The 18,279-nt window shown below is 43.9% G+C and overlaps 1 protein-coding gene across 4 annotated transcripts in view; it reads right to left on the bottom strand.

Moving 5' to 3' along the window:
- The window catches only part of CTDSPL (CTD small phosphatase like), a 121,038-nt gene that overhangs the window by 32,319 nt on the left and 70,440 nt on the right, over nucleotides 1-18,279 (bottom strand). For all 4 annotated transcript variants that reach the window (XM_003358363.4, XM_005669358.3, XM_003132112.5 and 1 more), the window contains exon 2: nucleotides 2,488-2,642. In XM_003358363.4, coding sequence (XP_003358411.1) covers nucleotides 2,488-2,642 — 155 coding nt within the window. The remainder of the gene's footprint in view (nucleotides 1-2,487; nucleotides 2,643-18,279) is intronic.

Below are 18,279 nucleotides of genomic sequence, written 5' to 3'. Positions count from 1 at the left end.
AGAAGTAAAGCACAGAGAGGAGAAAATCCCACATAGAATCCCACCAGTCTGAGAAAATCTCTTCACATTTTGGTGTACATCATTCTAATCTTATAAATGCCATAGATAGACTTATAAATATTCTTGCCTACTATATTTTAACCTTTTTCCCCTAAGTGATATATATTGAACATTTCCCTATTTCAGCAATATTTATGAGATGTCATTTTTTTTTTTTTGTCTTTTTTGTTGTTGTTGTTGTTGTTGCTATTTCTTGGGCCGCTCCCGCGGCATATGGAGGTTCCCAGGCTAGGGGTCGAATCGGAGCTGTAGCCGCCGGCCTACGCCAGAGCCACAGCAACGCGGGATCCGAGCCGCGTCTGCAACCTACACCACAGCTCACGGCAACGCCGGATCGTTAACCCACTGAGCAAGGGCAGGGACCGAACCCGCAACCTCATGGTTCCTAGTCGGATTCGTTAACCACTGCGCCACGACGGGAACTCCCGAGATGTCATTTTTAATAGCTGTATACTATGTAATCATATGATTGGTGCATTGGCCTGTTATTATTTTATCATCAAGTTGCTTACAATTCTGCAATATTATAATTTATGCTGGATAGTATCTTATAGCTAAATCTTTGTACATTCATAATTACATCACTAAGGTGGAAAACTGCTTGTATGGACAAATAGGTATATTTTTAAGATTTTTGAGATCATACTGCCAAATTTTCTTCAAGAAAGGTAACCATTTAACATTCCTATCAATAAGTAATCCTCTACTTCTCTCTCACTATCCTGATGCTGAACCCAAATATTACCTTTAAGGAGTTCCCGTTGTGGTTCAGTGGTTAATGAATCTGACTAGGAACCATGAGGTTGCAGGTTCGATCCCTGGCCTTGCTCAGTGGGTTAAGGATCTGGCGTTGCTGTGAGCTGTAGTGTGGGTTGCAGACGCGGCTCGGATCCCGTGTTGCTGTGGCTCTGGCATAGGCCGGCGGCTACGGCTCCGATTAGACCCCTAGCCTGGGAACCTCCATGTGCCACAGGAGTGGCTCAAGAAAAGGCAAAAAGACAAAAAAAAAAAAAAAAACCCAAAACCCCCCCAAAAAACAAATATTACCTTTAAATCTTCTAATAGTTTGATAGATGGAACAGGAGATCTCATTGTTTTAGTATTTCTTTGATTACTAACCACACTGAACATTTTTTCTCATGTTTACTGACCAACTGTATTTATTTTGTGAGATGTCTGTTCATGCCCTCTGCTCATGTAATCTGGGATGTAAAGTTTTATGACTTTTGTGGCCTCGATCTTGACTATCCTCACCATGAATAATCTCCTTTTTCTCTTTCAATAATTTTTACCCAAAATTCTAATCTGACTGATATTACCATTGTACTTCCTGCTTTCTTTTTGGTTATACCTGTGTGATGGCTTTTTGCTCATTCTCTTTTACTTTGTTCTAAGTCATTTTGTTTTGAATATGTCTGTTAGATAGTATGTGGGTAGAATCTTTTTTTTAAACCTATTGTGATGATCTGACTTAAAATTCCTTATTTGATACATATAAAAAAGAATATATAACAAATACATTCATTATTAAAGAAGGTAGTCACATCTATATATATATATACATATATATATATATATGTATATTTATTTATTTATTTATTTGTATTTTTAGGGCTGCACCTGTGGCACATGGAGGTTCCCAGGCTAGGGGTCAAATCGGAGCTGTAGCTGCTGGCCTACGCCACAGCGATCCGAGCCACCTCTGCGACCTACAACAGAGCTCACAACAATAATAGATCCTTAACGCACTGAGAGAGGCCAGGGATCGAACCTGCATCCTTATGGATGCTGGTCAGATTCGTTTCCACTGAGTCACGATGGGAACTCCTCCATTTATATTTATTACTAGCTCTTTTCCAAGTCTCTATTTCTCCTCTACTCTTTCCATTTCTTTTTCTTTCTTTCTTTCTTTTTTTCTTTCTTTCTTCCTTTCTTTCTTTCTTCCTTCCTTCCTTCCTTTCTTTCTTTCTCTCTCCCTCTCCCTCTCCCTCTCTCTCTTTCTTTCTTTCTTTGCTGCACCCATAGCATGCAGAAGTTCCTGGGTCAGGATCAAACCTGCATCACAGCAGTGACCAGAGCCACAGCAAAGACAATGCCAGATCCTTAACCTGCCAGGCCACTAGGGAACTCCACAGTCTTTCCATTTCTTGGTCGGCCCCTGGCTCCTTAACATTCTGTTTCATTCATTCAACTTCCCATGAAAGAATGTTATAAAAATGTGAAATGACACTTATAACTTGCACCAAATATGTTCTTTAGTGGCTAAATGGGATAACTGACATAGCCTTTAACAAAAAAGATGACTTTTTTTGTAATTTCAAATCTCCAAGTAAATGGCTGCACACATACTGTCACAGATTCTCATTAAGGATGTTGGTCAAGGATGGGACAGACACGTGGCTACAGCAGTTCTACATCAACACTGACCTTCTGAAGCCCACCATTCTCCTCCACCAGTGGCGGAAGCACACTGGGGCTGCTGCCTGGTGGGGCCTCCACATTATAATCCCGGAAGCAGCAGAAGAAAGAACTGAGGATGCTTCGGCTCCTCTGCTTCTTCAGGCTGACGTTGCACTGGGATGCTGGAAAGACAAAAAAGCACAGTGTGGCCAGCTGCATCATGCACTTGGAGCTGTAATGCAATGGGAAAACCTTAATGAGCAGTTGCCCTGGAGTCCTGATTCCAGGAGACCTACTCAGGACAAGAAGACAGGGGCCACTGGGAAGTTGCTCTGAAAGATTATTACGGGAATCCTAGAGAACCAGATGGTCAATGGAGTTTAGTCCTGCTGGCTGGACAGAATTCTTCTGGCCTTGGCCCAGTGGTGGCTGCTTGCTCATTAACTGACCCAACCCCAGGGTCACGCGCCATCTACATTCCTGAACCCAGCGGATAAGGTCTCCCAACCCTGCACGAAGCACTACTTCAAAATATAGATCCTTGCAGGCACAGATCTCTAAAACTCTCTGAGAAGTGTTTTTCTGTTAAGGGTACCAAGAAAGAATCACTTTGAAACTGGGTTCTTGGACACTCCCTGCTCACCATGGAAATGACTAACTTCATGGTGTATTAAATAAGATGTGTGAGGGCACAAAGCAGCCCTCTTCTTAAACTCTGCCATTTGTCAAGAAATTGATGGAGCCTCGACCCACAGAGCTCAGGTCTGAAGGCTTCCATTACCCTTGAAACAGACACAGCAGGAGAGGTGGAAGAGAAGGTCAGGGCCAGCCAGGGTAAAGCCCATCTTCATAGGACCCGGGCCACACAGTGCCACATTCAATCCCTGGCCTGTCCTGGACTAAGGCTCTGGAGGGAGGGACAGATCCTTGCTGTTACCCAGGGCTCAAACAAGCCACCACAAGTCAGAAATAAAGCGCAAAAATTAGTACAGATGAGAAACACACCTCGGGGGAGGGGACTAACAACTTGAAGGTGCAGGAGCATTTTGCCTGGGAATGCAGCCAGGGCTGTCCCACCACATACCACGTCTGGGTGGGTCAGCAGCACTGAGGAGAGGTACCATGCCTGGGATGCATGGGAATCATCACTGTAGGAAATTGTTAAGTCCACATGATAACTGTTAGAGTCTCTCTCTCCCACAAAGCGTTTCTGGCACAGTTCCTTTCTATACACTTGTGTGATCTGTATAGCACCCACTCTCTCAAAAGATCACAAAACCTTTGCGGAGAATCTTGGGGTACTCCTCTGCCTGCAGCAAAACCAAATGCCTTCAGATAGAAGTTCTGAAAAAGTCCTAAAAGGTTGTTTTGCCAGCATTCCACAGGCATGGATGGTCTCTCCCCTGGGTTTAAGCAAATGGTCTAGTTAACAGAATTCAAGTGAATTAAAGTTCCCCATTCACTAAAGATGAGCTTTAGACCCACGAATCCCTGGAAAAGCTGGCTTTTTTTTTTTTTCCCTTTGTGAATCTGCAGGTGCATGGCACAGGGCAACTATCTCCTCACTTCAGGCCCCACACACCAGGCCAGACCAGGCCACGGGGACCACCAGACACAGAGGCCTCCCACGCAGCAGGGGTGCAAGCCATGATGATCCCTGTATCCTGAGGCCTTCCCTCTGGGTTCTAGAACTTTACAGTCCTCATTTCACAGAATCCTCAGAGCTACCCAAGGAGATAGGTGTTACTGCTTCCATTTTACTGCCAAGAAAATACAGCTAGTAATTGTGTGTGCCAGGATCTGAACCCAAGTGGGCCCGTGTCCAGAGTGCGTGCTTTCCCCATGCACCACGCAGAAGACAAGTCTAAAACAACTCAGGTCAGATTAAGGGGGAAACATGCCAAGTGGGGAGAAAAGTGCAGCCAATAAACTCATATTTAATATAAACAAATGGTTAACCCGCTTGGTGTTACTTTGGGTGTTTCAGTTTTTATCCCTCACTCAAACAGTTTAGTCAGAGGAAGAAAAAACTGTGTCTTCCTTGCCTGAGAGCACATTTCTCTGCAAGTAAACAAGTTGTTTGTTCATGTCTCGGAGACACTGAGCAGTCAACCCCCAGGCTGGGCAATAAAAAGGCCTGCAAAATGTACTCTCCCAGATCATGTAAATCTTTCCCATAATTAACTAACTAACAAATAAGTTAATTTTTTTTTTTTTTTGGCCTTTTTAGGGCCACACCCATTGCATATGAAGATTTCCAGGCTAGGGGTCTAATTGGAGCTAAAGCCACCGGCCTACGCCATAGCCACAGCCACACCAGATCCGAGGCACATCTGTGACCTATACCTCACGGCAACACCAGATCTTTAACCCACTGAGCGAAGTCAGGGATCGAACCTGTGTCCTCATAAATACTAGTCAGATTCGTTTCTGCTGAGCCACGATGGGAACTCCAACGAGTTAACTTATATGCTTAAAAAAATATTCCTGACCCTGGAAGTATTTATGATTGACACCATAAGATCACTTGGAGTGTAGCAGCCACTAATAGGGCTGGGGCTCACTATTTGTTCCAGTTGCTTGGGATGCTGTCACCCCCGACTGGGAAAAGGCAGCTCACTCAGTTCTGCCCTCTCTGTAGGAAGAGGTGAAGGAGCCCAGGTGGTCTCATGTCCAGGCATCTTCCTGCTAAATTAGGTTAGTACTAGGGCCTGTAGGAATCTCAAGGCAGTTGGGGCTTTCTAGTTTCCTAATTACCCTTGGACTGGGCTGGTGCTCAGGCTAGCCAGGGAGATGGGTGGATGTCCACAGGGCCAGCCTGAGCCTCACCCCACCCATGGCACTCGCTGTTCCTGCAAGGTCAAGGTGGGGCTGTCTGGGTCTCTGGACCCTGCTGCCTCCCACCCCAGCTGCTGCCTCTCTGCCAGTTAGAATACAAAAGGCCTTTGATTCACTTACCATCTTCTAGTAAAACGGTTTCAGTTGATGTATGGAGTCGAAATCTATATTTTAATGGCCAAATGTTTATCATAGATCAAAAATGCTAGATAAATAATTGTATCTCTGACTTGCTCATAATTGTGCAAAACAAATGGAAAGATTATAATAGAGAAAAGATGGGCAAAAATATGTCACAATGTTAAAAGTACTTGTCAGACACTGGGTATTTACAGCTCTTCCTTCTGTATTTTCTAAATGCTTTATGGTAATTACATTTTACTCTAACAATGGGTAAGAACACAGCCTTGTTAAGCTTTCTTTCAGCAACTTTGTTAAGCTGAGGAGAAACCATATCCTACTCCTACACCTAAACCCTAGGCTTACTCCTTTGTTTTCTACTCTATGTCTGTGAAGCAAAAAACAGGCAACAGCAGTGTCATAAGTCTTGCAGGAGGTAAATGCCGTCCTGCTCCCTCTCTGTTCTTAATCAAGACTTGGCCTCTCACCACCTGCCCTCACTTGCTCCTTTGAAGGTCCCTTCTCAGATAACATGAGAGGTCTCTTGGTGGCCCAGGTAGCCAGCAAGAAGGTCTTTATCAGAATTGGATATTAAAGACAGTTTAATGCACATATCTTCTGGTTACACTGGTTTGGAGCATATGTTAAAAGAGTAAAGGAGGGAATTAACCACTTTGAACACCAGTCGAAAACATTTCTCAAAGATTTCCTTTTTTTTTTTGGTCTTTTTGCCATTTCTTGGGCCGCTCCTGCGGCATATGGAGGTTCCCAGGCTAAGGGTCCAATTGGAACTGTAGCCGCCGGTTTACGCCAGAGCCACAGCAACTCGGGATCTGAGCCGTGTCTGCAACCTACACCACAGCTCACGACAACGCCGGATCCTTAACCCACTGAGCAAGGCCAGGGGTCGAACCCGCAACCTCATGGTTCCTAGTCGGATTCGTTAACCACTACGCCACGATGGGAACTCCAGGTTTCCATTTTTTAGCTTAAAGACTTAAATATAAGACATGACACCATAAATTCCTACAAGAGAACATACACAAAACATTCTCTGACATAAAACTTACGTCAGCATTTTTTTAGGTTGGTCTCTCAATACAACAGAAATAAAAGCAAAAATAAACAAATAGGATCTAATCAAACTTATAAGCTTTTGCAGAGCAAAGGAAATCATAAACAATGCGATACGAAAAGACAATCTATGGACTAGGAGAAAACAGTTGCAAATGATGCAACTGATAAGAGTTTACTTTCCAAAATATACCAACAGGTCATACAATTCAATAACAACAACAAAAACCCAATCAAAAGTGGGCAAAAGGCCTAAACAGATATTTCTCCAAAGAAGACTTAGAGATGACCAACAGACACATAAAAAATGCTTGATATGGCTAATTATTAGAGAAATCCAGATCAAAATCACAATGAAGAATCACCCCACACCAGTCAGAATGGCCATCATTAAAAAGCCTACAAATAATAAATACTGGAGAGGTTGTGGAGAAAAGGAAACCCTCTTACACTGTTGGTGGGAATGTAAACTGGTGCAGCCACTATGGAAAACAGTATGGAGGTTCCCCAAAAAACTAAAAACAGAATTGCCATATCCCAGCAATCCCACTGCTGGGCATATACCTGAAAAAAACCATAGTTCGAAAAGATACATGCACCCTAATGTTCACAGCAGCACTATTTAAAATAACCAAGACATGGAAGCAACCTAAATGTCCAGTGAGGGGGTTCTTTTGTGGTGCAGTGGGTTAAGGATACAGCGTTGTCAACACAGTGGCTTGAGTCACTGCTGTGGTGTGGGTTTGATCCCTAGCCTGGGAACTTTTGTAGCTGCAGGAATGGCCAAAAAATTAAAAGATAAAAAGAAGTCCATCAACAGATGATGTGGTGCATAGATACAATGGAATACTACTCAGCCATAAAAAAGAATGAAATAATGCCATTTGCAGCAACACGGATGCAACTAGAGATTATCACACTAAGCGAAGTTAGAAAGAGAAAGGCAAATACCATATGATATCTCATATGTGGAATCTAAAATGGACTTATTTACAAAACAGAAACAGACTCACAGACATAGAAAACAAACTTATGGTTACGAAAGGGGAAAGGGGGGAGGGATAAATTAGGAGTTTGGGATTAGCAGATACATACTATTATACATAAAATAAACAAGGACCTATTGTATAGCACACTGGGAACTACATTCACTATCTTGTAATAACCCATAATGGAAAATAATCTGAAAAAGAATCTTTTATATTATTTATATTTCATATTATTTCATATGTATATATCTGAATCACTTTGCTGTACACCTAAAACTAACACAGCATTGTAAATCTATTTTTCATAAAAAATTTTCATTTTTAATCAGATTAAGGAGGAAGACGTCATTGAAAATCATTCCAAAGGTTTCTGTTGCTTTCCCTTGATCATTCCCCCCTCCTATCACACCTGCACCTGCCCCCTCACTTCCGGTTTTCTCATGGTAGACTCCTCATCATACTGACATCCTACTTCCCCTTCTTCCTCTGCTCCTCTCCTCACTTCTCAGAATATCCCTGTTCTTTAGGGGTTGGTTCAAAATCTACCTTTTGGAGGAAGCCCACTCCAGCCAGTGGAAGGGATCAGCCATGGAACTCCCATTCCTCTCTTCCAACTACCAATTCATCCGCCTGCCTGCTGGACTGACATGGCCCCTGGATGCCTCCTAGGAGCCGCTCAGCCAGCATGTCCCCTCTTAACTCAGGGCCCCAATCTCCTAGTCTAAGCATCGATCCTCCTCCCTCTCATTAAGTTGTTGGCGTGGGTATCCTTAGCAGCCCCTAAGTCTGTCCTCACAAGCCCCTGTCCTGGTCTGATCCCAGCTGGGGCCCTCATCATCTTGGGGCCTGGAGAACAACAGCGGTGGAACTTGTTTCCTTGCTGCCAATTTTGTGTCCCATATAATGACATGATCTACCTCAATGAAGCCCAAGAGGTGAGGAGAATGTTTGATGGATCTGAGTGTGGCCCCTGAAGTCACCTTCCTAGGTGTAGGCTCAACCAGCAAATGGTTGGGACTTAAGTGACGTGATTTCTTAAGTGACATGATTTCTCCTTGTCTGAATAATGGGGACAATAGGCTTGTTGTGACAATTTAATGAGTTCTTAAAAAATACTGAGAACACTGCCTGGCACAGAACAAGCTTTTCATAAACGTTAACTCTTATTACTACCATTATTAGTCTCTTAAAAGCGTTTGCTCTATAAAGGAACTGGGGTTCTCTAGGTAAAGCATGGCTCATAGGCTGGATTCTGTGGATACAGTCTGTTCCCTGGCATCTGACAACTAGGAGGCATAACTTACTATAACAGATCCTGGTTACTTAAATTGTCATTTAGAAAGGAAAACTAGAAAAATTTCAGAAGTGACTCTACTCAATTGCTCTAAAAACTATAGAGAGGTAGAGATGAGGAAAGAAAAGGGAGAGGGGTAAGTGTCCAGATAAATGCTATTGGGGGCTGTTGACCTGCTTTCCCTGAGAAAAAGAAAATGCTTTCAAGTCAAGGGGAGGAAGCACCTACTCTCTCCCACCCACTTCCTCAACTCCCGTCTGCTGAGCTCTGGACCTGCCCCATCTGCATCTGACCCAGGGGCTCCTCGCCCCAAGCTGTGCATCAAAAAGGAGCACGTTCCGTGTGTGGAGGACCCATGAGGACCATGCAAGGAGGCCAACAGACCCATCAAGTCTCCTGCAGGCTCTCCTATTGGGCTGTTATACGCCACCATTTCCCCCAGGCTCTGGGAGTGCAGGCCTGTCAGAAGGACTATCCTCTTCTCTTCCTTAGTCCTGCTAATGAAGACACACTCACGGCTGGTCCCAGTGGCCGCCCTTCATCTCACACAGACTGTTGGCCCACAGAATTGGAAATCCACAGGGAAGGAAGGGGAGAACCCTGGCAGGGTCAGATGGGGTGACCCTAAGACTTAAGTTTCTCCATCGCTCTGAGCAGTCCTGGGTGGGGCAGAAATCCCTGGGGAAGGCTGTCAAGAATTGGAGATGTGGGGTGTGGGCCTCTGCCATGCCCATGGCGTGTGTGACACTTGAGGACAAACAGGCACATGGCTGTTTTCTGGATTCCTCTTGGGAACTAATGCTTCTCTTGAGGCCCCTGGACTTGGTGTTATTGAAGCCCAGCAGATAAGGACCCTGCTTCCCACTCCTACACATCCCCCTCTTTCTCCTCCAAGGGCCGGGGACCTCCCATCCTCTGGCAGAGAAAAAGAGGGGCTGAGAGAGAGCCTATGGATGGGGTGGGTGACACCGGATGCATAGATGGTTGCCTTCCTTGAGTCTTTAATCCTAAGGAGAGACAGGAAGCCTCTCAAATACCTTCCTGGCCTCTCTGGGCAGAGGGCTGGCCCAGGTTAGAACCAGTATCTTCAAAGCACCAGCTGCCGACAGGGAGCACAGGAGACATCTGCCCTGTCTGCCCCCAGAATCCATGACCCTTCTTTCCCATCAAAGTTGGGAGCACAGGAGACATCTGCCCTGTCTGCCCCCAGAATCCATGACCCTTCTTTCCCATCAAAGTTCCACCAACTTCCAGTCCATTCCCAAAACCTGTCCAATCAGAGGCACACGACTGGCTCAGGGGTTGGTGCACGACCCATCTGGGCCAAGGAAAGCCTGTCCCCGGATTCAGCTACACTATTGTTAGAACTGTTCTCTTTTTGCTGGTTTGCTAAGCTGGCAGGACGTAAGCCTGGAGCCACCAGGGGCCATCATGGCCACCAAGTGAGAAGCACTTTCCTGAACACATGAGCTGAAACTGAGGAAAAAGTAGCTGAGACAAGGAGAAGGGCAGGGCTCTGGGGACTTGGTTTCAATAAACTGGACCTTCCTGGAATTTTCATCTATATAAGAAAATAAATCCCCTTTTCCTTTTAAGCCAGCATGTATTGAGGTTATGTTATTTGCATTGGAAAGGATTATCCCCGAAAACGTGGGCTCCTAGGCTCAGCAGCGTAGAAACACTGATGATTCACAAAAGACACGCATACCCAGCAGGAGAGACCCTTGAATGACGATCCTGATACAGTATGCATCCTGCTGTGATGGGGCAGCACAGGGCACTGCTGGGGCCCAGAGAAGGGCACACAGTCCAGACTTGTCGGGGGGGTGGGGGGAGTGACTTTGTAGGAGAATTGTCTTCTAAGCAGGGCTGACAATTTTATAAAATCATTGGAGGGCAGAAAGGAGGGAAACAGCAACGTGTAAAAGGCCTGAAGTGAGAGGGAACATGACAGAGTTGAGAAATCAAAGTGGTGAGGAGTATGAGATGGGGGTGATGACAGCAGGGACCTTGTAAACCTTGGTGATGAGTGTGGATTTCATCCTATGGGCACCGGGAGAGCACCGGGCAGATCTGCAGTACAAATGCCGTGGTTTGACTTCTACGGCTGAAACTGAGTTTAAATTTTAAATTATGACTAATGCATGCTCTCAATCTGCATCGAAGATTTCCAGGATATTTGTAAATCACAGACGTGGATGCTTGTGTAAAGGGCCTACAATGGAATTTCTTATTTAAAAACTTGCTGGAGTTCCCGTCGTGGCGCAGTGGTTAACGAATCCGACTAGGAACCATGAAGTTTCAGGTTCAATCCCTGGCCTCGCTCAGAGGGTTAAGGATCTGGCATTACTGTGAGCTGTGGAGTAGGTCACAGATGCGGCTGGGATCCCACGTTGCTGTGGCTCTGACGTAGGCCGGCAGCTACAGCTCCGATTGGACCCCTAGCCTGGGAACTTCCATATGCTGAGGGAGTGGCCCAAGAAATGGAAAAAGACAAAATAAATAAATAAATAAATAAAAACTGGCTTTATTTATTTATTTATTTTTGGCTGCACCTACAGCTTGTGGATGTTCCTGGGCCAGGGGTTGAACTCATGCCACAAGCAGTGATGATGCTGGATCCTCAACCTGCTGAGCCACAAGGGAACTTCCAAAAAGCGACTTTCAATGCAAGTTACACGAAAAGAAAATGGAGGAGTTCCCGTTGTGGCTCAGTGGGGAGGGAACCGGCATCAGATGTAGATTCAAGCCCTGGCCTTCCTCGTGGGTTAAAGATCCGGTGTTGCCACAAGCTGCAGTGTACATCTTGCTGCAGCTCCAATTCAACCCCTAGCCTGGGAACTTCCATATGCCACAGGTGTGGCTCTTAAAAAAAGAGGGGTGGGCTTGAGAATACATCTGGGTTCAAGTCTCAGTCCTGACATTTGTTAGCCAGTGAATTCATCTACCCAAGCCACATCAGCAATGTGGGAACCATAACATCTACCCCCACAGGATTGTTGTGTGGAGGCAGCAATAACAGGTATGTTTGTGTAAGAGAGAAAATCTACCAGCAGCTTAAGGCATAGCAATAAAAGCTTATGACTGGTTTAGGTCCAGTGCAGTGTCTCACTGGGAACAGAAGCTAGCTTGTATTCAGATAACCATCCTCACAAAAACAGCTTGGCTTTATGAGAAAACACGTAGGCAGACCCATTTTGGTTTTGGTTATGTGAATTCTAAACTTAGGACTTGAAGGAGCTCTTTAAAACTCTACCTCCTAGCTAGTGAAGGTTTCTTTGTCTAATAATAATAATGTTAGAAAGTAAACAAACAAATAAGAAGCAGCTCCACATGAGAAGCTTAAAATAAACCCCAGGATTTGGGCTTTTTCGAGGAAATCTTATTGAAACATGGTTAGAAATAAAGTGCTGTAATTAAAAACATGGACTGTCCAGGGGAAAGTCCACCAAGGCTGATGTTGGGGTTTGGTCCCTCAGTGGGAGGAGAGGACTTGTTTATGTCAACAGATGGAAGGTATCTCTGAACCCACCACTGGGTGGTATGATGGTCTGAGAGGGAGGCATTTCTTTTTTCTTTTTCCTTTTTTTTTTTTAGGGCCACAGCTGCAACATCTGGAAGTTCCCAGGCTCGGAGTCAAATAGCAGCTGTAGCTGCCAGCCTACACCACAGCCACAGCAACTTGGGATACGAGCTGCGTCTGTGACCTACACCACAGCTCACGGCAATGCCAGATCCTTAACCCACTGAGCAAGGGCAGGGACCGAACCTGCAACCTCAAGGTTCCTAGTCGGATTCGTTAACCACTGAGCCATGACGGGAACTCCGAGGGAGGCCTTTCTAATCATTCTCTCCTACTGCCTGGAGAGCTGACTGGTTCCCTTCTATACCCAGAAAGTGAAATGTTGACCCCAAAAGCCAGTGTTCCCTAATTAGTGTGACAGCTGCCCAGGCCACATAACTGCTGACCTTTTACAGTAATTCTTGATTGGGACATGGTTTAGATTCCAGATGTGGAGAGGCTTATGAACTTCCCTGAACCCCTGACTGCAGCACGACAATCACGACAATCTCTGGGTCTACCCCAGTTCAGAGCTTTGCACACTCTCCTCTGCAAGCACCCCACCCACCTGTCTTTATCTGTGATCTGTCCTTGAACTCCCAGTGCCCCACACACTATACCATCAAAGGAGTAGTTCAGGGTCAAGACAAAAGCAGCTGAAACATAGGTGGAAATGTTTGCTACTGACTATGAATCCACCCCGTCATTCAAGTTTCTCCCTAAGTGAAGAAACTGCATTTCAGCAGCTACAGAGGACAAAGGTGACCTTTCATTTTCACACTGCCAAGCCAGCCTATGTGTTGGTATAAGTTCCTGACCACCAAATCCAGAATAAGACAATATCTAGAGGAAAACTGATTTCACATACAAAGTCTCCTGCTAATGTGTCAAAGCATTAAAACCTCAGAACCAGCTTCTTTTCTGTCACAAGAGCAGAACTGAGAAAGATACTGTGTAGCAGATTTGTGCAGTCCACATGTTTACAGCAGAATATTAAAATATGTGGACACTGGAGTTCCCTGGTGGCCTAGCAGTTAAACATCTAGTGTTGTCACTGCTGTGGCTCGGGTTCGATCCCTGGCCCAGGCCCTTCTGCATGCCATGGGCACAGCCAAAAAAAAAAAAACCAAAATGAAACAAAACAAAAATATGTGGACACCGACACTGTTGTGCCTGCAAAACAGCAGTTTCTCAAAGTAAGGCTATTTCTTCACATGTGGGGATGTCATGGCATATTACAAGCCTGAAGAGACCATGTAGCGAATTCACAACCTACATTACTACATAAAATGCTAAACGCCTTTTTTTTTTTTTTTTTTTTTTTTTTAAACGGGAGGCGAGCAGTTCCTCATTTAAGTGAATACACCATTTCTTCTCTTGCAGAACTGCGCTGCAATCTCTGGCATGCATCCCAGGGCCGTGGTCTGGAATGGGTGTCTAACAGGAAATTCTGGGCAGTCTATGCATACATTACATTCCTTTCCCACCCCGAAAGAGTTGTCAACAAACACAACTTTGCTCTGTTTGATTAAAAAGGGGGGGAGGGAGTTTGGGGGGGCGGAGAGAGGCCAGGGCACAGACCTCACAGAGTTCAAAAGCAGATGTGGTTGTGAGAATCCAAACTTCCTTTTCTCCTAGAAGAAGGACTTAGTTACCTTCTAGAGATGTTCAGTCAGTCCCTAGTCTATTTCTGAGTCATAGATTTGCCCAGGGAATTGCACCCAACACTCTGAAAGAAATACACCTTGGGCAGCTCTTTCTCTGCTGCAAGCTGTAACTGGCAGTGGTTCTTTCAGCCAGTGAGGTAAAGGGGAAGAACCCGTAAGGGCTGAGGGCTAAAAACTGGGCGGGAGAAATTCTATTCTCATCCTCCTGAGATGGTGGGAGGTTGTCCCCCCCACCCCCACCAGGTTCACAGTGGGTTCGTAATAGCCCATGTTAGCTGAGAGCCTTGCTGTAGGAGGCCCTTGACATAAATCACCTCTGGCCTTCACTGGAAGAAAACCAAGACTCAAGAGCATACTGCGCAGTGAGGGCGCTGGGGGTCAAGGCCAGAGCAGCCTGACTGGAGGGCGTCCGGCCTTCCCACCACCCATTCCTGCATCTCCCTAGCACTTTGCAGGTTTGAGTCTTATTTCCAGGGAGAAACTCTAACTCTGAATATGAGGCCTTGTGCCATCCCCGCATTCACTCCAAATACCACACTACTGAAAACTCTAAAATAACCAATGATACTCCTGCAGCCCTATTAGCTGAAGCCACTATGAGTTGTTCCACTATGAACATTTTTAGATTTCATCAGATATCCTTCTATAATCTTAATTTTGATTGGCTGTACTGTATTCCACTGTATGGATGTGTACTGTGCTCTACAGTAAACTAACTCTGGACATTTATGTTGTTTCCCTTAAAAACGTGTCACAATAGGAATTCCCATCGTGGCTCAGCGGAAACAAACCTGATAGCATCCATGAGGACGCAGGTTCAAGCCCTGGCCTCACTCAGTGGGTTAAGGATCCTGCTTTGCTGTGGGCTGTGGTATAGGTCGCAGATGCAGCTCAGCTGACGTTGCTTTGGCTGTGGCATAGGCCAGAGGCTACAGCTCTAATTTGACCCCTAGTCTGGGAACCTCCATATGCCATGGGCACAGCCCTAAACAGACAAACAAATAAAAAAAAGACTTAAAAATGTATCATAACAAATATTGTAATTCCTTTGCAACTACTGTGCTGGGAACAAGTCAGTTGTTCATCAATGTGGGACAAAATATATATCCCCTGTGGGATATTATACAGCTATTAAAAGAAGACTACAGCTCCAAGTGCACTGACAGTAGTTAACACTTAAACAAGATTCACCAAGGCATTGTTCTATGTACTTTACATACACTGACTCATGTAATCCTTTCAGGAAACTTATGAAGTAAGAACTATTATCATATTCATTTTATAGATGAGGAAACTAAGGCCCAGAGAGGTTGAGAAACTTGCCCAAGATAACACAGCTACTAAGCAGTAGACTTTATTCAAACCCAAGTAGACAAGAGTTTAATTTCCACACTATTTTGCCTACAGATAAGGGAGCACACTCTGAGATATATTAAATGAGAAAAGCAAGGTACAAATGGAATGTTACAGAGTGCTACCATTAACCTTTAGATACACAATCAAATAAATTAACAAAATTAAAAACACAAGCATGTTCATATTCTTCTATGTACAAAGAGCATATCTAGAAGGATTTATAAATAACTGGTTACCCCATGGGAGAGAAAAGGAAGACACAATAGAAGGGAGGGAGAATGACTTTTCACTCTATTTCCTTTAGTATCCTTTGGCTTTTGTTATCAGTATTAAAATAATAATTGTATATTGCATATTGTGCATTAAAATAAGAAAAAATGAAAACATCAAAAATAATAGTGCAGTAAGCATAGTATACATAATTTTATGGGCACATTTGATATAGACTCTAGGAAGAAATTCCTAGAAGGGTAATTGCTTTTCAAAGACCAAAGTCTTGGGGTGTTTCTCCTTGGATCAAACACTCTCTGACATAAACCACAGCAATATCTTCTCAGATTCATCTCCTAGAGTAATGTCAATAAAAACAAAAATATGCAAATGGGACTTTTAGTTAAACTTACAAGTTTCTGCACAGCAAAGGAAACTCTCTAAACAAAACAAAAAGACAATCCACAGAAGGGGAGAAAATATTTGCAAATGAAGCAACTGACAAGGGATTACTCTCCAAAATTTATAAATAGCTCCTACAGCTCAATACCAAAAACAAACAAAAAAACAAACAACCCCATCAAAAAATGGGCACAAGATCTAAACAGACAATTCTCCAAAGAAGACATACGGATGACCAAAAAACACGTGAAAAGGTGTTCAACATCACTCACCACTAGAGAAACGCAAATCAAAACCACTATGAGGTACCGCCTTACACCAGCCAGAATAGCCATCATCCAAAAGTCTACAAACAATAAGTGCTGGAGAGGGTGTGGGGAATAGGGAACCCTATCACACTGTTGGTGGGTATTTAAATTGGTGCAACCACTGTGGAAAACAGTATGGAGATTCCTCAGAAAACTAAAAATAGAATTCCCACTCCTGGACATCTATCCAGAGAAAACCATGACTCAGAAAGACACATGTACTCCAATGTTCATTGCAGCACTACATACAATAGACAAGATATGGAAACAACCTAAATGCCCATTGACAGAGAAGTGGATAAAGAAGATGTGGTACATATACACAATGGAGTATTACTCAGCCATTAAAAGGAAAGAAGGAGTTCCCATTGTGGCGCAGTGGTTAACGAATCCGACTAGGAACCATGAGGTTGCGGGTTCGGTCCCTGCCCTTGCTCAGTGGGTTAACGATCCGGCGTTGCCGTGAGCTGTGGTGTAGGTTGCAGACGCGGCTCGGATCCCGCGTTGCTGTGGCTCTGGCGTAGGCCGGTGGCTACAGCTCCGATTGGACCCCTAGCCTGGGAATCTCCATATGCTGCGGGAGCGGCCCAAGAAATAGCAACAACAACAACAACAAAAGACAAAAAGACAAAAGACAAAAGACAAAAAAAAAAAAAAAAAAAAGGAAAGAAATAACGGCATTTGCAGCAACATGGATGGACACAGCAATTATCAAATAATGAGACACCAACATCAAATGCTATCACTGACACGGAGAATCTGCCAAAAGGACAGAATGAACTTCTTTGCAGAACAGATACTGACTCACAGACCTTGACAAACTTATGTTTTCCAAGGAGACAGGTTGGGGGGTGGGGGATGCACTGGGGGTCTGGGATGGAAATGCTATAAAATTGGGTTGTGATGATTGTTGTACAACTATAAATGTAATAAAATTCATTGAAAAAAATCATGAGAAAAAACACCAAAGTCTTTGAAAAAAAAATGTCAAGCCTCTTGATATCTATGGACAATCTGCCACCAAGAGATGAGGTGTCAATGTATACCCCCTCTATTAAGCTGAATGTTGAAAATGGCGACTCACTGCTGCTTTAATGTGCATTTCCTGGAATGCCATCCAAGTTCTACAATTTCTCTTTTGGTCAACTCTATTTCTTCTTTTGAGAACAGTGCTTATATATATATTTTTACCTATTTTTCTATTTTTTTTCTTTGACTTGTAAGGTTTCCTTCATCTTATATCAGCAACACAATCCTTGAGCTGTTTCAACACTGGAAATTGTCTATTTGTTTTCAATCTTTTACTTTTTTTTTTTAATAGTAGTTACGTATGCACAGAAGTTTTAGTTTTTAAGCAGTGAAATCTAACAATTTTTTAAATGATTCCTTCTCATCCTAATATACTATTCCTTAATATTTTCTTCTAGTTCTTTCTTAAAGTAAATAAAGTAATTTTTGGGGGGTCTTTTTTGGGCCTCATCCCAGGTACATGGAAGTTCCCAGGCTAGGGGTCAAATCAGAGCTGTAGCTGCTAGCTTATACCACAGCCACAGCAATGCAGGATCTGAGCTGTGTCTGTGACCTACACCACAGCTCATGGGCAATGCCAAATCCTTAACCCACTGAGTAAGGCCAGGGATTGAACTTGCATTCTCACAGATACTAGCTGGGTTCATTACCACTGAGCCACAACAGGAACTCCCTCTTTTTTTTTTAAGTAAATATTTTTTATCTCTTTGGAGTTTATTCTGGTACACAGTAAAATACATGAATCTACCTCCCCCACAAATGATTAATCAAATATACTAACAATATTTACTGAAAAATTATCCTTATACATTGATTTGGGCATTCTATACTGTTCTACTCTATCCCATCCCACTCCACTCCACTCCCCTGCTTGTGCCAGTAACACATAGCTTTGCTACTGTAGATTTATTGCTTTGTATTTAATGGTGCCAATCTTCCTTCATTTATTTTTTCAAAAACTTCTGGGACA

The sequence above is a fragment of the Sus scrofa genome, chromosome 13 (assembly GCF_000003025.6).
Source record: "Sus scrofa isolate TJ Tabasco breed Duroc chromosome 13, Sscrofa11.1, whole genome shotgun sequence".
Classification (NCBI taxonomy): Eukaryota; Metazoa; Chordata; class Mammalia; order Artiodactyla; family Suidae; genus Sus; species Sus scrofa.
This window is presented reverse-complemented; position numbering and strand designations above follow the sequence as displayed.